The sequence below is a fragment of the Spinacia oleracea genome, chromosome 1 (genome assembly GCF_020520425.1).
Source record: "Spinacia oleracea cultivar Varoflay chromosome 1, BTI_SOV_V1, whole genome shotgun sequence".
Lineage (NCBI taxonomy): Eukaryota > Viridiplantae > Streptophyta > Magnoliopsida > Caryophyllales > Amaranthaceae > Spinacia > Spinacia oleracea.
Genome location: NC_079487.1, coordinates 135,014,385 through 135,039,370, shown reverse-complemented (window position 1 = coordinate 135,039,370; position 24,986 = coordinate 135,014,385). Strand labels below are relative to the sequence as shown.

General features: G+C 33.9%; 2 protein-coding genes across 2 annotated transcripts; both read right to left on the bottom strand.

The window, feature by feature from the left end:
• Positions 1–9,236: 9,236 nt before the first annotated feature.
• LOC110794358 (DNA-directed RNA polymerase I subunit rpa49) lies at positions 9,237–14,511 on the bottom strand. The gene is made up of 4 exons (XM_021999324.2): positions 13,977–14,511; positions 11,637–11,783; positions 10,860–11,174; positions 9,237–10,065 (listed from the first exon to the last, which is right to left on the bottom strand). Exons 1-4 carry the CDS (start codon positions 14,343–14,345, stop codon positions 9,658–9,660), a joined length of 1,239 nt encoding a protein of 412 aa, XP_021855016.1. The 5' UTR covers positions 14,346–14,511; the 3' UTR covers positions 9,237–9,657.
• Positions 14,512–22,996: 8,485 nt separating this feature from the next.
• On the bottom strand, positions 22,997–24,530 carry LOC110792846 (uncharacterized). The gene is made up of 3 exons (XM_021997671.2): positions 24,184–24,530; positions 23,893–24,034; positions 22,997–23,333 (listed from the first exon to the last, which is right to left on the bottom strand). The coding sequence occupies exons 1-3, from the start codon at positions 24,239–24,241 to the stop codon at positions 23,033–23,035; spliced, it is 501 nt and encodes a 166-aa protein (XP_021853363.2). The 5' UTR covers positions 24,242–24,530; the 3' UTR covers positions 22,997–23,032.
• Between the last annotated feature and the right edge of the window lie 456 nt (positions 24,531–24,986).

The following is a 24,986-nucleotide window of genomic DNA, read 5'->3' as shown; positions in this document are numbered from 1 at the left end:
AGGATTTATATACCGGAAAATTCGAACTAAAATATGAACAAAAAATCTACCCAAAAATTTCGAACAAAAATCAACAAAAAAAAAAATCAAGAAATTTGGAACAAAAATCAACAACAAAAAAATATGAACAAAAAATCAACCAAGAAAATCAAGAAAAATCAACCCAGAAAATCAATTCGAACAAAAATCAAGAAAAATCAACCCAGAAAATCAAGAAAAATCAATCCAGAAAAATCAACATAACTCAACCCATAAATTCGAACAAAAATATCAACAAAAAATCAAAAACTCAAGAACAAAAACCCAGAAAATTCGAAAACTCAAGAACAAAAACCCAGAAATAATTCGAACATAAATATCAACAAAAAATCAAAAACCCAGAAAATTCAAAAACTCAAGAACTCAAGAACAAAAACCTAGAAAAAATCGAAAATACAAGAACAAAAACCCAGAAAAATTCGAAAACTCAACCCAGAAAATTCGAAAAATCAACCCGGAAAATCAACAACAAAAACCCAATCTAAATCGAACAAAAAAAATCAACAATTCGATCCCAGAAATTCGAGAATTCGAACCCAAAAAACAAGAACGCGAACCCAGAAATTCAAACCCAGATATTCAAATCCAGAAATTCAAACCCAAAAAACCCAAAACTCGAACCCAAATTCGAACCTAAAAAATCAACAAAATAAAATAAAAATCAACAATTTTACCATGAATCCAAGATTTTGAAGATTTAGAGGTCAAATTCGACCATGAAAACTCTAGGTCTAGAATTTTTATGGTCGAATTTCACCATCTAAAGCTTTAATATAGAGTTTTTTTTCCCGGAGATGGTGGTGGAGGCACAAAGGCGGCGGAGGTGTGGTGGTGGTGGTGAAGGCGGAGAGGTTTCGGGAGGAGAGAGAGTGAAAAAATTGAGGGAGGAGATTGAGGTAGGAGAGAGAGTGAAAAAATTGAGGGAGGAGATTGAGGGAGGAGAATCGGAGATTGAGGGAGGAGAGAGAAAATGAAATCAGAAGAGGGAGGGGAGGGAGGGAAGTGAAATCAGGTGGGAGAGAGAGAGTGAAAATATGAGGGAGGAGAGAGAGTGAAAGTGATGGGAAGGTAATATTAATTAAATAATTATTTTTGGGAAAATAAATTGATTAAATATTATGGGTGGGGAAAAATTAGGTGGGAATATGGGTAGAATATTTAGGTATTATGGTAATTAGATTGAAATGTAAGGGTATTTTAGGAAAAAATATATGTCCAAAAATAGAAAAGATTCTAAGTGGATACAACATTATGAAACGACTAAAAAGGAAACGGATACAACAAAAAGAAACGGAGGGAGTACTCCGTACATGCTAAAAAAAAAGAGTTTACAGTCTCATTTATTTACTCATATATCCCTCCAATATTAACCTTTTTGTCATTTATCTTCTTTCACCGATATTTCTGGCAACACCAACTACGACCACCACAATCACCCCTGGCTACCATGAGATTCCGACTACCACCAAATTGTTCTGGACCATGCCTAAAAAATGTCAACAACTTGATTCTAATTTATACTCCGTATGTTTATTAGAATTACTATGAAAAAAATAATATCAAACTGGTGATTTCAATAATGTGATGTTAAGTTACGATTCTATACTAAACACAGGACATATGCTTACTTTGATAGATTCAAAAAATAGTTAATATGTCTAAGAAAATACATTGGTTTTTAATTTATTAAAGTCACTATGTGAACAGTAATGCTAAGGAATTATAATCCCTTTTTAAAAAAATTGAATTGTGATCACATGACAAATGTTGTGCATTTTTTTTATCGTTTATTGTATTTAGTTTTTTTTTTATATAAAAAATAGTGATAGAATATGGTATATATTGTAAATATTCTCACCGTAAATAACCTAGTTAGTATCAATCAGTCAAATAAACTCTACGATTCTAGGAATCAATTATGGAGCATATTACGTTAACTAGTGTTGTACTACGTCTATATTAGCAGATGGGTCAATCAATACAATTCGAGGAATTATATTCTAATATTCTAATACGATACCTAACATGCGATAAATCGATCATATATATTGATATTGACTATCAGAAAACAAAAAATTAGAAAGGAGTATCGACAATGTATATAGTAAAGAAAAAGTAAAGGGACGTAGAAATTGAAAACACTAAACTAGTTTGTTAACTTATGAAAAATTAACCATCCAACGGATCCACAATTGTACATAAAAGTAGCGGTAAGTCGGTAACTAGTTGATATTGTAAAATAAAATAAAAGCTAAAATATTACTTAAAATTTTACTATAAATTGTCAACCGCGGCTGCCGCCACCGCCGCACCATCATCTTGATCATTTCCCTTTGGCGGTGGCGGCTTTGTATACGGAACCACAAAGGTCCGTACACTAATCCACCCCGCACGAATCAACCTGACCTTATTATCCCGACGCTTAATTAACCCGCTAATCCACCCATACTTAACCCGACGCTTAATTAATTGATCAGGGAAATAACCTATTTCATTAAAAGGAATATCCTTAATCTCTATTGAAGTTGCACCAATGAGTCGATCTTTGGTCATCAACCCTACAACAGATGAATATATTTCTATATTTATTACCTTAAACTTTAGGGTTTCAATACCCGATGACGTCATGAAGTCGCCTATCTCGTCATAGGGTAGGGTGAACTTGCAGTTCCAATCTGGATCCGACCCGCCAAGCTTGTCAATCTTGGTACGGTGCTTCTTATCCGGGTCAACCCATATTACCCCGTAGGTTCGCATGGGTTTACCGAGTCGGAGTCGACGGCTACGTGGCGGTGGTTCTAGGTCTTTGCCTCGCTCTAAGATGAACTCTATTGCATATTCTTCATCGCTTGTTCTTTGTGTTGATGATTCTTCCATGCTTGCTAATCAACTTAATTAATTAATTAAGTGTTGTACTTTTTTGTTTACAAATATACGAGAAGTCAAGTATGTTTATATAGAGATAGATAGGGATCGAGTAGAATGAGAAAACATAACCTAAATATAGAGAATAATATTAATATAGGATATGATCATAAGGTAGATTTTATAATGGTATTCTAGTTTCCTAACTATACTAAAACCCTAAATATTATTATAATGCTAACAGCCAGGAAAGTACTAGAACTCCTACATATATCAACTGTTATATTTTATATATTAGAATAAATTGATTTTTTTTTATTTTGAATTGAATTTCATTTTAAATTTATTTTTTAATTATTATAGTGTTTGATTTTGGATGAAATTGTATATAAGAAATATTAATAATCATTTAATAAAAATATTTACGTGGCACCTAATTAATTATCTACGTGGCACTCGATTTTTTTAATTCAAAAATAAATTAGAAATCTTATTTTTCATTGGCCGAAATCATTAGTAATCCTAGGTGGCGCTCTAATAGTTCAGCAAATACGTCTCCTTTATATATGTATATTATATTAGATTAGATTACTGTCTTAGTTAAAGTACTAATTAGGCCGCCCCTTTTATTGTGTTATACACTTATACATAGTATGGAGTATATTGCAATTGTGTCTTAATTAAATTAGGAGTAATACGAGTACATACACGTAGAAGGGTGATGATAAAGGTCGCAACTTGCGACAAAATTTAGTTGTCTCAATCTTACGTGTCGAAGTTTAATTGGTACATATAAGTGCCACGTAGGCTACGTACGAGTCATTAGATAATTTTACTATCAATTAATGCAATGTTTTTACTATGAACATATGTAAATAAGGTAGTCGATATAAAAAGGAAACAAATTAAAATATTAAGATTTTCCTACCTTTTTTCAAAACATGTATAGATAAGTTAAATATTTTAGTTTTCAATTTAAATGATGACACATAAGCATGTCATGTCATCATTGTGACACGGCTTAAAGGTCGCATGTTGTGACCTTTATCATTTTCGTACGTAGAATTACCTTCGTTCAATGTTTACTATCTACACACAGGATTGAGAATTTAAGCACCTCAAATCCTATGGAAAATTTCCAGTTTTCGATGGTCCTATTGATATCTAAGCTTTATAATTTATAAACCATGATTTTGTTACAAGCCCACATTACTAATTAAGCCAAAAAAAAAAAAAAAAAATTAAGCTCGGTGAACAACAATAGTGTTATAAGAAGTATCATTTATATAAAGTGGACCATTATATATTTCCTATGTGGGATTTAGGGATTATGATATCTCTCTACCAAGAGTGAATTGAAATTGCGTGGTTTAGCTCTATTCTCTTTTCGATTTTGTTGTCCTCTCAATTGATTTTCTTTTATATATATATATATATATATATATATCCATTCAATGCCAAGGGTACGTAATATCACCAGTCCCACATTGTGATTAAAGTTTGGTAAGATAAACCTAGTCCCACATTGGAAAAAAACTACTATGTACCACTTTACTTGAAAATAATTAAAGTTTGGTAGATAAACCTAGTCCCACATTGAAAAATCAAGTTTTTCGTATTTACCCTCTTTATATATTCATATAACAATATTTTTAACAAATATTAAGGGCGTCAAACTTATTTATGCTTGCCTGCCCTGTCCAATATGGGAGTTGATCTATATATAGTTTAGGGGTTGCGTGAGGTTGTTATTTGTTTTATATTCATTCAATCTAAATAAAAACTTATTCTATCGACGTAAAAAGTCCCATATTGGCATATAAGATAATAAATTCTTACTTTATATAACGTAATATGCTTTTTAATGGATGTTTGTCAGACAGAACATAACCGTGTGATAAGGACGGGCTAATAGATACCATTTAAGGTGCTATAGAGCCTTGTCCCCCTCTCTTCTGAGCCTTGGGTAAGTCACTCGGTTGTCTGACAGACTTTTTTACTTTACTATAATCTTTAACACATCTCGGTTTTTCTGGCAGACTTTTTTATGTTACTTTTTTTTTTAGACGTGCAATCTTTAACACATCTTAATCTGGGGAGATATTCATGCTACATTATTGTACGGGATGTTCTACTGGTATGCCGGTAGAACACCAGTGATCAAATAACAGTACCAGATGAATCCCCCTCTCTTCTGAGCCTTGGATAAGTCACTCGGTTGTCTGACGGACCAGTATAAAAACGTACCATTCTTAGCATGCACTTTTGACTTTTTTACTTTACTATAATCTTTAACACATCTCGGTTTTTCTGGCAGACTTTTTTATGTTACTTTTTTTTTTTAGACGTGCAATCTTTAACACATCTTAATCTGGGGAGATATTCATGCAACATTATTGTACGGGATGCTCTACTGGTATGCCGGTAGAACACCAGTGATCAAATAACAGTACCAGATGAATCCCCCTCTCTTTTGAGCCTTGGGTAAGTCACTCGGTTGTCTGACGGACCAGTATAAAAACGTACCATTCTTAGCATGCACTTTTGGCTTGTAACCAAAATTAAGGGCATCAAATTTAGTCCAATTTGGGAGTTGATATATATAGTTTAGGGGTTGCGTGAGGTTGTTATGTGTTTTATATTTTATATTCAATCTAAATAAAAACTAATTCTAACGATGCAAAAAGTTCCATATTGGCACATAAGATAATAAATTCTCACTTTATATAACATAACATGCTCTTTAATGGATGTCTGTCAGACAAAACATAACCGCGGCGGGATAATAGATAGCGTTCACACTCATATACTTTGCTATATGGTCTAGTTTAAAGATTAAGCTTGTACTACCTCCTTTTCAGAAAGTTCTTTACGCTTTGGAAAATATGTCCAAATTATAAAAACTTTGACCGTAAATTCTCACCATTATATACATCAAAATGTTACATGTAAGATCTTGTTAGATTGGTCTCGGGATATATTTTCATAATATCAAATTTTTATAATTTTTTCACATACGAAATTGGATATATTAGTAGTTAAATATTGCATTGGAGTCCGTGCAAATAGTAACTGTAAAGATCTTTTTGAAACGGAGGTAATACTAATTAGAAAATTTTAATGATCTAAAAACTTTTTTTTTTTAATGTACATATCATTAAAAATTACTCCCTCCGTCCCGGAATACTTGACCTGTTTTCCTTATCGGGCCGTCCCTTAATATTTGACATGTTTCTAAAAATGGAAATATTCTAACAATATTATATTATTTCTCACTCCACCCCTATTAACCCACCTACCCCTTACTTCATACAAAAACTAATTACAAATTCAACCCCTACTCTCCCCCAACCCCACCTCTTAACCCACCTCCCACTAACTACATTAAAATAATACCCCACTATCAACTACTACCTATTAAATTAAATAAGTCAATTCAAGTCCCTTAAACTCTGTGCCGGTCAAACCGGGTCGAGTATTCCGGGACGAAGGGAGTAACAATAATAGAGTTTGAAATTAAAATTTTACGCTCTAATAGTTACGACTCAACGTACATCAAGCCTCATACTTTGTATCATAATTTATGCTACTATTTAAATTTCGTGATTAATGTTTTACTTTTCCTTTACAATATTATATACTCGGTTTTATGGGCATTTTTTGGGTTAATATCTTACTTCGTATTTGACAAATTTATAACTTTTTATATACATAAAATTATATCAAAGCAGACAATTTAAAAAAAAAAAAAAAAAAAAAGCGAGAATGAAGCAGGTTATATTTTATGTCGGTTATTGTACTAAATGTACTCATTTTAGAAACGGAAACAATAATGTAGGAAATGAGCAAGTTGTATTTTCCGCTCGTTACATTTCTCTTACCCCGTGGCCGTACTAATGTATATTACCCTTTTGTGTGGAATAGAAATTACGCCCAAAAGACGGTCTATTTTTTCACAAATACCATAACCAAACATTGAGTCTAAAAATAAGGACCATATGTAGGCTATAAAATAATTTTTCAATGGTTTCTCCAGTATTACCATAGAGAGACCATGAAATATATTCGATTACGTTTAGGGGCTTCTGTTTTAATATAGTTATAGATTGATCCCCGAAAATGATATCAACTTAGTGATTAATGTGTTGTTATTTTGTTAATGCTTAGGCTTTGATATACAGGAAAAATAAGGTCAATAAAACACAAGTATATCCGGATATTACCCTACATATATTGTCACAAATATGTTCCAAACTTGCAAACACTTGAGCAGATCAAATGAGATTCCACCTTAAAATTAAGGAAATAGGCTCGTAGTTTTACGAAATGATTAATGATATCGTATTTTATCAATGTGGGAGATTTATAATGTAATGTTTCACGAGTTAGATTTTAACGGCCTGCAAATCATAAAGAGTGCAATCAATTTGAGTGTCGATCCATGGAAAGGAAGCTATTCAACTTCTGCAACGCGTCATGATTCACGACTATGGTAGTAGTGACTAGTGAGAGAAGTAAATTTTAATTATCAGTAGTAAATGCTAAATACATATCATTATAAAAGGAAAAAGGTAAATAGAAAAGAATTGGTAAGGGAAATGAAAAAAATGGTACATAGTGTAAAATATGATTAATGGTATAAAAAAAACAAGAACAATGGTATATAGAACAATGGTGTTTTTAATGCGAAAAATGACGTTTTTATGTGATGCGAAATTATCGGCATACGAAATGACCAGATTGTCCACTAATATGTTTTCGCTTGCAGACATACAAGATTACAAGTGCCGCCCACTAGTGAAATTTTGTGCAGAAAATATGATACGAACGAAAATGTTCGTCCCACAAAGAAAAAATAATATGCACCATGCTATGTTATTATTACTCCAAACTTGTTAGTTAAGTACCGAGCCTAGTAACGTGGGCTTGTAACCCAAGTGGGGGTATTAAAGTGATGGAACATGAACTAAGCCGATTATGACTGGGTGAGTTCACGAGTGGTTAATAACTTCTTGCCCTGACCTAACTTGGGGGAGCCGGCCTATGAGGGTCCAAGTGACCTTCTTTGCCTTAGGTCTCATCTGGTCCCAGAGGTGTTTGAGCCCTAGGCTGGAACTCATAACTTTCAAGTGGGCTAGGATAACAAGTTGTTGTTGGCCCTCTCGGATTTCGTACCCAGTTGGGCTTAGAATGCGCGCCTTGGACCATCAATTTTTAGTTGTTGTTTTGGGTTTTTCGGGTAAGTGAGGTTTTAAGCCCGTGTCAGTTGGCTTAGAATGCGCACCTTAGACTATCATTTTTAGTTGTTTTGTTGGGTTTCTTGGGTGTGTGAGGTTTTTAGCCCTTGTCAGTTGGCTTAGGATGTGCAACATGGACTATCATTTTTAGTTGTTTTGTTGGGTTTCTCGGGTTAGTGAGGTTTTTAGCCCGTGTCAGTTGGTTTAGGATGTGCACCTTAGACCATCATTCTTTTAGTATTTTTGTTGGGTTTTCGAACTCCAGTAGATTTTAGCCCGTGCAACACAAAAGTTATAATTTTATTGAATAGCCCATTTTTCACACAAGTACTACATAATACCAACTTAGAGTAGGATATGGAATTATGGATCTAATATTGTTTGTGTAATAATGGTATTGGATTCCTAGTAGGAATAAGGATATCTGGATTTATATACTTACTAAATATCTCTTTAGTTTTGTTAGAATTATATTGGGATTTGTGGAGCTAAATAAGACGTAATATGGAGTAACCGAAGTACTACCGTTGCCCTATGTGACTAACCTTCGTATCTTGGTCATAATAATAATGATGTCATAACAATTGGTAATTTGGAGTACCATTGTAAATATCCAAATTACCAAATGTTATGTAAATACGAAGCTTGAATTTACCAATTGTTATGTAATGTACCAATTTGGGTCCAGAAATATGTAAGCATGTTTTAGTAGGAAAATAGGATATACTACTCATAACAACCAATTCCCAATATTATCCCACCCTATAATCCCCAAACTCTTAGGCCCTGTTCTGTTCACCTTGTTTCCACTTATTTCAGGAAAAATAAGTTCAGATAAGTTCAGTTAAGTTCAGATAAGATAAGTTCAGGAAAAATAAGGGTTGACCAAGTGCAATTTATAACTAAAATAAGTTTTGATAAGTTCTAATAAGTTCATATTAGTTCAGTTAAGTTCAGATAAGTTCAGATAAGATAAGTTCAGGAAAAATAAGTAAAAATCAGGTGAATAGAACGCAGCCTTATTCTCACGTACCAAACGCCCCGTAAAGTGGCGTATTAGAAATACTGATCATAAAAGAGTACAAAATTTGGAAGTATAACAAATTGACAGACTTCCTAAAATAGCAATTGTATATCAAAGTTTAGCCATTATGAATCCAAAAATACATAAAAACATGTCTATCCAGTTTCAAACCAGTAATATTTAGCCAAACACAAAAGAAAGAATAACAATCACTTCACTATGCAGTTATAATCGCTAACTTTACCTTTTCTTCATTTTCTTTCTTTCTTTCTTTCTTTCTTTCTTTCTGTCTTTCTTTCTTTCTCAGCTGCTGTTCTTGTGCTAGAGCTTGCAGTACCAAACCATGTTTCTGTTACTGATATTCCAGAAAATAATTAATCAAGTACCATTTTCGGTAGCTGCACTCGGTTTGTGACAGACAGTGTCGCAAAAAGCTCTTGGAGGAATCAATGGGAATTAAGCTAACCATAGCAGAAGCCACCGTTGCATCATTTACCCTCTTCTCCTCTTCCTCAGTGTTGGGAACTTGAGAGGAACAGGAAGTGTCATCACAGTCACTTTATTTCTCTTCGCAATCTTGCAACCCAGATTCTCGAAATAAGGTCTCAGGCTCAATGCATTCATCTTCAAATCCTTGGCAATGTCTGTGAAATCTGTCTGAAACTCGTCAACAAATAGGGTGAGAACCAGCACATAGCTGATGAGGGAACCTATTTTGTCATCTGCGATCCGGTTTTTATCTGCATCCACAAACATTTTTGTGAACTTCTGTAACAATATGCTTGGCAGGAATTTGTGTTTTGAAGATTTTCCGCCATCAAGTGAATGTCGATTCTTGAAGTTTATGAGTTGAGCAATATATGACAGTATGCCAGCTAGCTTTCCCTTCTCTGTCTCGTCCTACAGAATCAGGAACATAAAGGTATTATAAATAGCTATGGGAAGAACAAAACAGTATTCAGGTATGTTTTGAGATCAATTGTACAGCAATAGGATACCTAGGGAGTAAAGATGGCCGTGGACCGGCCCGGGCCGAGGGCCGACCCAGTACGAAAAAAGCACGGCCCGGCACATGCATGAAGTGTGGGCTGGGCCTGGGCCACAATCTTTTGGAAAAGCACGACAAGGCATGACACGACTCGACCCGGCACAAAAAGCACGCTAAATTTAGTAAATTTAGGCTTAGAAACATCGGTCCGGCCCGACAACCCCCTGTTTTGGACTTCTCAACCCAGCCCGGCACGATGCAGAGTGGGCCTGCTGTGACCCCGGCCCGTGACTCAGACCGACCCAGGCCCACGGCCATCTTTATACCTATCCAAGCATTTTGACAGACAATTCTCTTGAAGCAAACTGTAACTACTGCCTTTAACTATAACTAATTGACTACTAGTTCCTAAAAGAACAAAACATGTAGATTGTTAGGATGACAAGTTGACAATATGTAACGTTTTCATGGCATCTCAGAAAAAGAAAAGAAAAGAGGCCAAATATCCAAGTCAGTGAGAAAACAATCAACGTGTCCAGAGATGGATCTCATTAGCGTAACTATAGGCTACAGCTATGTTCTTTTCACCATACAAAAATGAAAAAGAAGTTCAAACCAGTTCTACTAAGGGCTACCCAAGTTTCAGATAAGTTCAAAATAAGCGACTTTAGGTGAAAGTAGCAGTCTTTGTCGTTAAACAGCTTACCTTGCACAGTTCTACTTTGTAACAACGATTGCACACGTAACTTGGGTAAACATCTGGTTTAACCTCCTGGCCAGATTGCAACAGCTCCATAACGTCTTTCACATATTCCCATTCTCCTTTGAGTATAATTTTTTCGAGCAGATAAGCCTTCTCAGGTGTTGTAGCCGAGAGATCATGTGGGGGAACACTATGCGGAGTGTCCGAACTGGAACTTTTAAGTGCAGTCGCGTCTATAGGAGTTTCCTCTAAAATGTCGTTTATCTCCGGCATTACATCAGGATCTTCCTTTTGACTTAGCCGCATTGCTAACTTGTCCTGCAAGGAGATATCTAATCAATAATTTGTCTTAACTCTAAATAAAACCAAGAGTTCTTAACAACTTTCTGAATTGCAAAACTATAACTGACAATGTTTATCTTTGACTTATCTGTATGGAGAATTTAACTAAATCACTATCAATTAGCATTCTATTATGTGACAGAGTTAATAATTTGGCATTGTGTCCATATAGTACAATAAGATATACCATAACTTCATAAAACATGAATTTCCTTTATATACAGCTTGCAGAGGTTCATAAAACATGTTCAAAAGTTTTATGAAAAATGCACAACATAACAAATACAAACAAATGGCTATTAATCTAGATCTCTCAGTATGATATAAGACAACACAGATTCAAGGAAAAATGTTACATGCCTTTTGGTGCCTGAGATCCTAAAACCAAAGATGAGTGTCACTGCAGTATTTAAAAAATACAAGTGGAAGAATATAAACCTTCTTAATTGCAGTCTTGGTACCATAACGATCAGTAAGACTCCGCTTTTTTTGTCTTATATCCTCCGCATCATCAACCTTCGCTGGAGTTTCAGGTTCCTTTTCAGACATGTCTAATGCTCTAGGCAATGGTTGTAACCTGAAAACCTGAACATTGTCAACACCGAGGTTCATGTTAGGGAAAAGGATTCAATCTTAGAAAGGTATATGTTTCCGAAAGAATGCACAGAGATCATAATCACAGTAAATGACCCTGACAAATCGTCACTGTAACAAACAACAGCCAAGACCGCCTTGTTTGAATGACAACCCCGGTTTATATAAAGGAACATTCTGATATGCCAATACTGAACACTAAAAACATTACCACAACAATTGAAGAAATAAACACCTGATGCAAAAAATGCCACTATAACAAATTAATCGAGCTTAACAATCTTCAATCTGCCAGAATCCTTCCTTACTTGACTACATAATCATAAATCACAAAATCCCCCACCTTCAATTATGTTCCCCAGTTAGCTAAACCCACAAAAAACAGTTCTTTGTGGAAACCCATGATCAAATGATGAACATGTTAAATAAAATACAACTAATTTTAGACATATATTTTTATTTTTAAAACTAACATTTAAAAGGTTGGCACATTCAAAATAGAAGGGTGAACAATATGACTTAAAAAAATACTGGATTTTCTCCCATCCAGTCCCCGTAATGGAGAGCGGGCAGTTGGACCAGGCGATCCCTAGAAGATAATTAATGAAACGAATATCTTCAAAAACTTGAGTTTTCAACAGAAAAGGTTTTAAGGAAAATCTTCCTACTATATGTAACTTCAGAACCCTGTAATTTAAATATTACCAGAAAACACATTAGTAAAAAATACTGGTTCACACTCAAATACAGAATCATCTTGTAAGTGCAGTCTATTATTACCCCGATACAATGTTTTGATAGAGTATTGAACAATGGATGATGGATACACTAAAGATGGTCAGCGTTAAATTTTCAGCAACACACAAAAAGTTCTTCCTCTGGTGTTCATTTGCGGGAAGTTCCGTACCAAAAACACAACCATGTCTAGAGACTCAAATTGTATGCTCCCTTAAATTGAATACTAGGTCATTGAGTCTCTAGATGGAAGGTATCCCTCTGTGTTTTGGGTGTCAAACAACATGCATTGTCATTCCTCTATACCTACATTTTTAACATGTTAGAAAGCTTCCCTTCCTATCCAAACTCGCTATTCAAAAAAAAAAGTCATTGTTTTTGTGTAATCAAACAGGTCCACTATCCAAAATTGGGTAACTGCAGGCAGAATTTCCATAGATATACAGTAGCTTGGTTCATTGCACCAAATTTCAACATGCAATTTTCAAAACTTCCCAAAACTAACAATTGAATTAAAAGTCACAATTCAACAGTAAACCAAAAGAAGGGTCCAACAATTGTGAAAAGTGAGACAGTTTATACATTAAAGCAATGGGAATAGACCATAGAATCTGCCATATTTGCAATATGAGGAGTAGAAATGTATTATGATTAACTCATATTGTTCGTAAACATATATTAGGTTATTCATGTGTATATCTATACAGAATATTTAAAAACCATATTGAAATGAATTGTACAAAATAATAATTAACTTTCAATCAACCAATCAACCAATTTACCAAAAAACCAAGTAGGATTAGCATGCTTACAATAAGAAACTTCAATTGAACAATGGAATACAAAATAGAAAGATATAAAAAACAATGCAGTTAGGCAATTAATCATCCAAACCAAATGAATGTGAGTAGTACTGCAACATCCAATCATACCAAGAACACAAACAATAATGCGTTGACCCATATCGCAGAGGGGATTGCAGAGTGCAAACAACACCTTGAACCCAAATTAATCCTAGATTCTTTGCACCATTTCCATTAACCAACACACACCAAGAGGAAAAAAAAACTTAAAGCCTGGTAGAATCTAGAGCCTACAAACACACAAAAATCAGAAAAGATATCTTCCTCAAGTTAAGGTCTTCATGAGTTACATTTTTCAATAAACTTCACATCCCAAAACCTAAATCCCAATCATAAATTTAACCAATTAATCCTTTAAAATTAGTGAATAGAAAGAAAAGAAGAGTGATTCAGCATGAGTACATTTACCTGATTTAATTTTCAGGACTTGCAGAAAAATGTGCTAAATTAGGAATAAGATATTAATCCTTTAACGAACATCATCAAAATAAAAGTAAGATCAAAAGAGAGGGTCCAGATTTCACTTATTTTGCACCCATAAAAAGCAAATAAAAAATAAAAAACATGAAATTAAAAAGTGCAATACCCTGTTAGCTGCAATGGGAGAAAATCTGAAAGACTGAGAACGCCTGTTAATAACCGCAATAGCATAAGAATTCATTCTACCAGCAGCAGCTTCACCAGAATGATTGGAACCTATATAATCAACTTGAGACCCATTTGGCTTTACAACAAACTCGACTCTTCTAAGCTTTTTTTGATTCCTGTAAAAAAATAGGTCGCTTGATTCTGGATTTTTGCGCTTTAATGGGTCGAACCCAGATGGGTAGTATCCTATAATTGGTGCGTTCATCTCTTGTTTCTCCTTTAACATTTCGATTGTCGCATCAACTTTGGGAATTTTCCTCTTGTTTTTCTTAGATTTGTGTAATTGGGGGTCTGTTCTTGAATCCATGTTGGTTTGATTTCTAGGACAGAGAGAAACGAGGAGATTTGGAGATTAAAAATGGGGTTTACCTGTGATAAACCCTACGGAGTACAATGAAGAAGTGTGAGAAAATGAAGGAGGAAGGAAGAGGAGATTAATGGGCTGGTTGGGGGGCTTTAGCTTGTGGGCTAAAAAACCGCATTCATTTGCTTGGCTTAAATGAAAACAAAACCCATACCTTTCCACAATTATCCCTCTCCCTCCATTAAAGGGTTGAGCTTTAACTTCATACTAGTTTAGGACCCGTGCAACGCACGGCTACTAATAAAACAATTTATTATTTTAATAGTAATTAAAAAACTTGTGATATTAGGAAAACATGAAAGTAAAAGGATATATGAAAAAGTATAAATTCAAAGTTGTGTAAAAAATATATATTCAAATGAACTAAATTTGCATATTACTATACAAAGTTACAAATTATAGTCGTTTACTTGTATGTAGAAAGATTTAACAACGTTAAACAAACCCGAATGACTAAAGACTAATTTTAGAAAATACCCGAGCATAGCCGAGTTAGTCAAATACAACATATTTTGAATTGAGTAAAATCTTGATAAATAAACTTATATGTTAGTCTTTACCATGTATTATTATTTTAATTAACATTCTTACTTACCAGTTACCGTGTATTATATTATTAATAGTAGACTAACATTATAAGTTCATTTATCAATATTTTTTATATTTCTTATCAGATTAAAAAGTTATAATAATACATAAATAAAATTATATCATAAAGGAAAAAATAATATTGATTTAGCTTTCCTCCAATAATATATTTTGCAGTACACATCTATGGTAATTAAAATATATTTTTATCTTAGTTTCCTAAAAAAACGTAACGTAATTTATTTATTTTAAAGTAAAAAATAAAAAAACATTTTGGCGGGAAAAAATCGCACCAGGAAATGACACGTGTCATTCTTGTGTCTCTTTTAGTATATAGTAATAGATAATTATTTTCCAACCAAAAAATACGAGTGAAATTGACCCAATTAAAAAGTAGAGCATAGAGAAGGGGATTAATGGAGAAGGAGAGAGAAAGTTGATGTTATGGGGCTAATTTTGCTGTGAATTGGTTGTTTTTATTAAGATGAATTTACAATTTGGTTGTTTTTATTAAGATGAATTTACAATTTCCGTCCCCGGCCAATACTGTTTTCAAGGATATGGATTAGTGTTTGATGTAAGAATTGGGAAAGTTATTGATGGTTTGGCATGTTGATCGGTTGTTTGGGGAATTGGGGGGAGTTGATACTTGGTAATCTGTGGAATGTTGTGGAAGAAAGTGATTAAAGAACAAGTGTCATTATTCTAATAATTTTTTTGTTATCGATAACTTATTCACCAATTCTTAAATGGACTTGGTCCACACTAAATTTATTGTGGACCATGCCTTAAAATAAAGTCAACAATTTGTTCCTAATTTAGTTTGGCATTCTATTAGGATTATTTAGGGAAAAAGTATCAAAATAATGTCGTTGATACATGTTATGCTTGAATAATGTGATTTTAAGTCACACTTCGTTTTTAAAACATAGGGTTACTATGCTTCAAAAAATGGTTACTATGTCTCATAATTTTGATGTTTAATTGATTATAGTTACTATATGAACAATAAAAGTCACTATGATGGTAAAAAGGGTGCTAGAGACAACTATTGATTTTAGGTCCACACTAATACTAATGTGGACCAGGTCCACGCGAGAATAATCCTAATGTATTTATTTTCTAACTTTTTGTTAACTTAATTTTTTAGTTTTGTTAATTATAATCTTACTTAGGGTCATGTTTTGTTCCTTACAAATATTTTAACATGGTTTACTTTATTGTTAATAATGGATAAAATAAATTTTATAAATATAAAATAGGCCAAACAACATATTTTAACTATTTCTACTTCTTGAAAGTGTTTCTAAATTTTTCGGCCAAACAGATGTGTTTCTAAGAAGTGTTGCTCTAAAAACAGTTTCTATAAAACTACTTCTAGGAAACAGAAGTTGATTTTCAGAAGCTTGGCCAAACAGAGTTTCTCTTTAATTATAGGCTTGGGAGAAACCGTTAAACATACAACTTCTATTACGGAGTATTTTTTAAAAAAAAGGGTTTTAAGCGAATATTCCCTCCGTTCCTAAGTGTTCTTCCCGTTTTTATTTCGGGCATTCCTAAATGTTCTTCCCAGTTGAAATCTATACTATTTTTAGACATATTTTTTTCCAAATTACCCTTATATCCCTTATTTACCAAAATACTTAAAAGATTTTACCCAAATTTCAACCTAAATTTCTCAACCCCTGTTATTTAATTAATTTCTCTTCCCCATACACCCATCTCTCACCTCCTTTATCACCCATCCTTATCACTCCTTTCTCTTTACCTTATTTATTTAGGAGGCTTTTGGTTCACACGGGGTAAAAGGAATGAAACCAACAAAGGAAAATGAAAGGAATGGAATGTAATACCCTTTGATGTAAAGGGTTGTTTGGGTCATATTTGATAACCTAATACATCCACCACCAGGAAAATCCTCACTCCTCCTCAGATCATACTTCCTTCTGAAAACCACCAAACCACCACCAGAAAAATCCTCACTCCTCCTCAGATCATACTTCCTTCTGAAAACCACCAAACCACCACCATCCACCTTCTCAAATCCTCACCCCAGAACCACCGACAACCACCAAACCACCACCATCCACCATCTCAAATTCTCACCCCAAAACCACCGACAACCACCAAACCACCAACATCCACCATCTCAAATCCTCACCCCAGAACTACCGACAACCACCAACATCCACCCTCTCAAATCCTCACCCCAGAACCACCGACAACCACCAATCCTTCTTCGATTACCTCACCTCGCTTGGTTTTTCTCCCCGCCGCAGCTCCGTTGATTGTCACCGAGTAGAGGGAGGGTGGTTTCTAAGTTGTGGGTGTGGTGCGGTGGTGATTTCTGGGTGGCGGGTGATGATTTGGGGATGGCGGGTGGTGATTTTGAGGTGGGGCCGGTGGTTCGAGGGTTGTCGGTATGGTGCTTCATGGATGGTGGGGTCAACTGTGGTGGATTCGGTGGTGGGCCCGGTGGTGCAGTGGTTTGGGTGGTGGAGTTAGGTGTTACAAGGTTGGTTACAATGGTGGTCACTGGTGAAGAAGGGAATGGAATGGAAATACCTTGGGGGGGGGGGGGGTAGGGTATCAATTTAGAGCCATTTGGGGGTAAGTGAAAAAGAAAAATGGGTAAAGGGAATGACAAAAAAGAACAAACAAACAACAACAAAGGGAATGAACGTCCCTTTACCTTTCCTAAAGACCCCCAACCAAACGCCCCCTTATTATTTTCTCTATCCTTCACTTATTCCAATCTCTTACACACAATCATCACCCTTACACCCAATCATTACATATATAACCAAACAACCTAAGATTCTATTTTCTTAATCCCCTCACCGATTCCAACCGAGAAGAACGTAAAGGAACAAAAGGAGTACATTTTTTAATGGAATAAATTTTAGTGGCATACATTTTTTCGATTTTTAAATAATTTAGTATAGAAGTATAAATTACTTTATGACTTTTAATATATGTTAATTTCATTCCGATGTAATTAATACTTTAAGTTTTTTTATTTTATGTAATACACATGTGAGTACGTATTAGACTAATTTTCCTATATGGAAGAAATAGAGAAAGATTCACACAACTCAAATTGAGAGAACAATCGATTGGGTCTTGGCCCTCTTGGCCTAGTGGTTACAATGGAGAGTTTGCATGCGATAATGTCACACCACAAAAAATAGAAAGGATTGGGGGAAAACAGAGATAGTAGTAGTAAAGTGCAAAAGATTAAAGAAAGCTTATGTGATCATTTTATATATTCTTAATAGAGTTTGTGTGATCATTCTTTACCATTACATACGTATGAATATTCGTAATGATATAAAACACTTCACGTATGCCATATTCGTAATGATGTAAAACACTTTACGTATGCCTAGGCTTCATTTCATACGGAAGGAAACTGAAAGTAAAGTAAATGGGGTTAATGGGGTAAATTTAATACAATATACAAAAATGAAGCAATCTCTAAGGGGTGGATTAAATAGAATACGGGGAGAAAACATAAGGACAAAGAGAGTTTATACTTATACAAAGTATATGTAATGATTTTGTTGATATCACCTGAATAACTAACTTAAGTTTTACCATTATTGAACTTACCATTTCATAACTCGGTTTTACTATGAGTGTCTTATGCATAAACATTTTAAATATTAAGAACACATTTATACTCCAACTTGAAAAGGGACCTATTATAACGTTTTATTATACATATAATTTATAAAACACCTATTTGTATACGATGATATAATATGACAAATATGTACGAAAATTGACAATCTCGTTTAAATTGAATAATGTAATTTTTTATTTCAGAAAAATATTTACGATTTGTATAGAAAATATTTGTTTCTTTCTTTGTATCAACTACCTTATTATATGTTCATATTAAAAATATTGCATTGATAGTAAAAAAATATTTTGATGACATATGACCTACGTAATGCCTATTTGTACCATTTAGAATCTGACTCATAAGGTTGCAACAACTAAATGTTGTCGCAATTTGAGATCTTAAAACAAAAGAGATAAAACTAATAGTAAATTAGTAATGTCGAACGGCCCTAAGAAAACTGACACGTATGATTGTAACAACTAAATATTGTCGAAACTTAAGACCTTAAAACGAAAAAAGATAAAACTAATAGTAATGTCGAACTATTCATTATTCTTGCCCAACTTAATTTTGAGCACTTTCCCCTCCCAGCATGTTTGTTCGATGATTTTCTTTTCATTTTTTAATTAAAGCTTCGCAATAGGACGAACAAACAAAGGATCACAAGAACTATGTAGTTCGAGAGACAAAAATGAAATAAACATAATGTATTACTCCATCAGTTTCAAAATTATAGTCCTATTTGATTAAAAATAAGGATTTTAAGAAAAGTGGAATATAGTGTGTGGGAAATTGAAATATAGTACATTGATGTTGAAAAAGTAGAATATATTACATGTAAAAAGAAATAAAGTACACAGGGAAGAGAAAATAGTACATGTAAAAAGGAATAAAGTACATTTCCTTTATCAAGTGAGGCTGTGAGGGTAACATGAGAAATATTTCATGTTCAAATAATAAAACACCGAAACAGGACTATAACTTTGGGACGGAGGAAGTACCATCGTCAAAGATAATTTCAGCATATGACTTAGAGCTGGAAATGGGTTGGGTTGGGTCGAAATCAGGTCGACCCATTTATAAACGGGTTGAGATTTTCCCAACCCAACCCGACCTGTTTAATTAAACGGGTTGAGATTTTCAACCCAACCCAACCCAACTATAAACGGGTTGACCTGAAGTTGACCCGCTTAATTTTTTTTCCCACTTTTAAGTGTAAATTGATTTGACTATAGAATTGCGAGGTGATTTTGTTATGGCATATCTCATAGCAAAAAGTAATACTCCAATATGTATTTGACATGAATCAAAACGTCAAATAATTATTCAATGTTGAAGAGAAAATGAGAAATAAAATCTTTCAAATCACATTCTACAGATCTATATTACATACTTGCTTGAACTTAAACGGGTTAGGCGGGTTGTTTTCGGGTTGAAAATTTCAACCTGACCCAACCCATTTAATTAAACGGGTTGGGTTGGGTTGACCCATTTAATTAAACGGGTTGAAAATCTTGACCCAACCTTTTATTATTAGGTTGGGTTCGGGTTGGGTTGGTGGGTTGGGTCAATTTTTGCCAGCTCTAATATGACTATCATGTAATGAAATTCACACAGTACAAATTGAAACCAGAGCCTAGCCACTAAGCAAAATGAATGACGCGTTAGCCGCTACAAAAACATTCATAACTCTTTTCTCCATATAGAACAATAAATCCACATGTCGATCGATAACACACAATAAATCTCGACAATTCAATGTTTAAGTTTGGAGTTAGCTAGATACTTCCTCCGTTCTTATTTACATGACATAATTGTACTTTCGACACTATTCACACATGTTCCTTTAACTTACTTTTGTAATTTATACATAAGAAAAAACATAGTCGTGTGGGATCTTATTAGATTCGTCTCAATAAATATTTTTTAAATATCAACTTTTTATAATTTTTACTTATCCATAACAAAAGATATTAACGTTTGAAATCGTGCATTGGCAAACGTGCCTAAATAATTGTGTCATTTAAAAAAGAATAGAGGAAGTATCTTTCAGCAAAAACATCGCTTCAATTGTAACTTCCACAATTAAAGTATTATCTATTAAGAAGCCTTTTGAAGTGTTGTGAAGATCACTGAGTGAAAGGAAGGAAGGATAGCCCCAATTACTTGATTCTGTATGGAACCAGCAGGTACAGACTGCAATAACACACAATTTAGCATAAGCAAAACCAACTAGAAAAATGACAAAGTTTTAAGGTACGAGTGCATGACATATTGACATGTTCAATACTTCCTCCGTTCTTGTTTACATGAAACAATTGAGTTTTTAACACTATTCACACAAACTTCTTTGACTTCCTTTTGTGATTTATACATTTTAAAAAAAACATAGTCGTGTGGTGTCTTGTTAGATTCGTCTCAATAAATCGTTTTTAAATATCAACTTTTAAATTTTCTTTCTTATCCAAAATGTAAGATATTAATGTTTGAAACCGTGGCCTAAATAATTGTGTTATTTAAGAAAGAACAAGAAAGTATAAAGGATCTCAGATCTTACTAGATTTGTTCTGGTCTATTTGTTGTCCTTGATTCTTTAAACAAAGAAAGAATTGAGCACATAGCCTGCTCCCAAGAGCAAGGTTATCGAGATTTACTAGGTGCAAAAACAGCGAGAGGTATTTTCCTTCGCTCTTGCCATGCCCTTTTGGATATAGGCACAATTTCCTACACATCATCGGTAAAATAATTAAAAGTTACACTTAAGTGATACATTACGAGAACAAGTGCCCCTAATTCTAGGTGCACCTCCTCGCATTTTCCTTTCACCTGTGCAGATCGTAAATTATAAGGTACACCCGGTTGCATGTAGAGCTATGTGCAACCGGGTTGTTTTATAATTTTTAACCCCTCCAAAAACATATTTTTACGGTTTTAAGCATATTTTTACAATTTTAACACACACATGTTTTTTTAAATACTATAATACGGAGTATTTCTTCTAATTAAGAAAAAATCTAAACCTAAGAGGTAAGCAACCAACAAAAATTTACATGTCCTCTCAATCCTTTGCACTAAAGTTTGAGAACCCCAATTTATTAAAGTGTAGATTTTTATTTCCTTACCCGTTAATTGAATACCTTTTAATAATATGTTCTATTATTAACAATATGTGCTTTTAAGCTGTAAAGATGTGATTTTACTTTGTAGAAATCTCCTTTTAAATATAAAAATGTGCTTTGTGAGGGGTTAGAAATAATAAACGACCCGATTACACGTAGATCTACATGCAACCATGTGTACCTTCTACTAAATACAGATAGATCATGTGAAGGAAAAATGTGAGAGGGTACAACTATAGATATAAATACACCATTTGGTGCACCTAAGATTTTGTATTCAATAATTGTACGTATTTATTTTTATCAAACATATAACTGAATATTATAACGAGAAGAATGGTAACACGATCAAGTATTAAACTTACCAAGACCATTCACCAAAACTGAAAACAGGAGAATATGATGGATTATTTAATCCAGAGAAGTTTTCGATTTTCCAAGTGTAGGTCATGTCACGTTTTGCCTCCAAAAGTGATACTCCCTCCGTCCCGGAATACTCGACTCGATTTGATCGGCACAGAGTTTAAAGGGACTTGAATTGACTTATTTAATTTAATAGGTAGTAGTTGATAGTGGGGTATTATTTTAATGTAGTTAGTGGAAAATGTGTAAAGAGGTGGGGTTGAGGGAGAGTAGGGGTTGAATTTTTAATTATTTTTGTATGGAGTAAGGGGTAGGTGGGTTAATAGAGGTGGAGTGAGAAATAATATAATATTGTTAGAATATTTCCATTTTTAGAAACAGGTCAAGTATTAAGGGACGACCCGATAAAAAAAAACAGGTCAAGTATTCCGGGACGGAGGGAGTACAATAGATCTTTTGATATGGCTATCCTTTACTAGTACCTCGGCGCCAAAAACACAGCAATCATGAACTAAAAATCCATTAGACGCATCAGTGAAAGAATCAAGAGGAAGAGCTTTTGGAATTCCCCATACGCTCTTCAGTGTGTGGAACCGCTTGTCTCTTAAATCTGAATCAAATTTTTAAAAAAATCAAGGAAATTTCATCAAATTCTAGCTTATTGTTTAGTACTACCTCCGTCTCGAAATAATGGAGACACTTACGCATTTCACAACAACCAAGATAAGTGATTGGAATGTAAGAAATAAGTATGGGAAAAGTGGAATGTTATAAGAAAAGAATAATAAAAGAATAGGTTGAGTGGAGTGGTGTAAGAAGAGAAGAATAAAGAAATAGGTTGTGTGGAAAGTTATGAGTAAAAAAAGAGAATATAAAAGTAGATTGAGTGAAAAATTGTAAATTCATTAAATATGATGAGTCATATACCAAAATTAGAATAAAACACACTGTTGAAACATCCATTTAAGGAAACCGTTCCCATTATTTCGAAACGAATGGAGTAATAATTTGGAAAAGGTAACATAAATTTCAAAGGTGAAGCATGAATGTAAATTGAGTGACAAGCCCAAACCTAGGATACTCATATAGTTATCCCTAATTTGATCATAAATGAAAAACCGCAGTGTCACATTTACGAAAGTGTCAGAGCTGAGTTTGTCAACCATAGCTACATATAGTGAGAGATGACCAACTCCATCTTCTTCGTTTCCTTCGGGATACACAGACAACACCCTAAAGAAAACACAAAATAGATCAAAGTCTAAAAACATATATAAGTTGACTTACATGGCACAAATTATTAGGTACACCTAGTTGTATGTAGCTCTACATACAACCGGATCGTTTTGTATTTTCTAATCCCTCAAAAAAAAGCACATTTTTCAGTTTAAAACCACATTTTCAGTTTAATAGCACATTTTCAGTTTAATAGCACATTTTTCAATTTAAAAGCCCATTTTTACAATTTTAATGCACATATGTTTTTCAAATATTATGATATTGAATGTTTTCTTCCAATTGGGAAAAAACCTAAACTTAAAAGGTGAGCAACCAACATCAGTTTACATATCCTCTCGAATTCTTCGCGCTCGTATGTTCTTTTGTAATTACAATGTGTTCTTTTGAAATGTATCTACTTCTAAGATATAAAAATGTACTTTAACCCGTAAAAATATGTTTTAAACTATAAAATTGTGCTTTTTGAGGGATTAAAAACCAAAACTACCCGGTTGCATGTAGAGCTACATACAACCGGGTGTACCTTTTACCAATGGATTGGTATGCTACTCACCAAGTATGCCCCCCTGCCTTAAACTCTGTTGATTCAAAGTTTTTTCTCGTAGATTTGGAGACTACTCTTTGAAGAAGAGAAAATGAGTTGACTTTAAGAATGCAGTGTTCAGGTGGTTGTTCTCTCACTAGTCGCACTACTCCTGCATATAATTATATAAACAATTCACTTAAAGTCTCTCAAAAATGGTACTCTGGACATATAATTAAGGAAAACCAATGAGATTTTCAGTAGACAAAGGAACAAATGAATACTAATTAAGAAAGAGGTTTAATGAAATAAGGGACATACCATTAGCATCATCTAAGATGGGTTTGTTGCGCTCTGAAGGTGGGAAGTTCTCATCCATTGTCTCGGTTGAATTACTATCTGTATCTTTTTACTTGTAATTCTAATATATATAAACCCGAGAAAAAAGGAGCAGGCTAGGCTAATTAAAGGGTTTAAACTTAAAACCGGAATGGAAACAGATAAGAAGGGGAAAAAATAACATTATCTATTATCATTATTAGTTGTTTGGTATATTATGGGAAAGGAATCACATACGGTACTGTTGTACTGCTATGAACCTACTCGATCCACTAACTAAGATTGAAGGGATTGAGGGGGGATTCAAGAAATTTCATTTCCTAATATGAAGTGAGTAAAGGGGTGCAAACGGGCCGAGCATAGTACTATTTGTTCATGTTCGTGTTCATTTAACTTAAGCGAGCTCGAATACGAGCTCGAGCTTTCAACCAAGCTCAAAATTCTGTTCAAGTTCGGTTTGTTTAAGAGATTTTCTGTTCGTGAACAGTTTATGAACGTCTCGTTTATTAATCGAACCAAGATCATAAACGAGCCTTTTTCTTAAATGAGATTCACGATTTAGAGTTTAACTATTTGAAAATATTATTTTGAATGTGTACAAATTTAGTCAAACTATGATATATTGAAGGAAAATGAAGGAAACCGAAAGCAAAGTAAATGGGGTCAATGGGGTAAATTTAAGACAATATACGAAAATGAAGTAATCTATAAAGGATGGATTAAAATGGGGCGAAAAAATAAGGACAGAGGAGTCTATGCTTATACAAGGTATATGTAATGATTTT

Coding starts and splice junctions, on each gene's coding strand:
- LOC110794358 (XM_021999324.2), bottom strand. CDS start 14,345: ATGGATTCAAGAACAGACCCCCAATTACACAAATCTAAGAAAAACAAG. Junction 11,784..13,976: donor CTCCCATTGCAGCTAACAGG/GTATTGCACTTT, acceptor GACAATGTTCAG/GTTTTCAGGTTACAACCATT. Junction 11,175..11,636: donor CCAAGACTGCAATTAAGAAG/GTTTATATTCTT, acceptor ATCTCCTTGCAG/GACAAGTTAGCAATGCGGCT.
- LOC110792846 (XM_021997671.2), bottom strand. CDS start 24,241: ATGGATGAGAACTTCCCACCTTCAGAGCGCAACAAACCCATCTTAGAT. Junction 24,035..24,183: donor CATCTTAGATGATGCTAATG/GTATGTCCCTTA, acceptor AATTATATGCAG/GAGTAGTGCGACTAGTGAGA. Junction 23,334..23,892: donor AAGGCAGGGGGGCATACTTG/GTGAGTAGCATA, acceptor TGTTTTCTTTAG/GGTGTTGTCTGTGTATCCCG.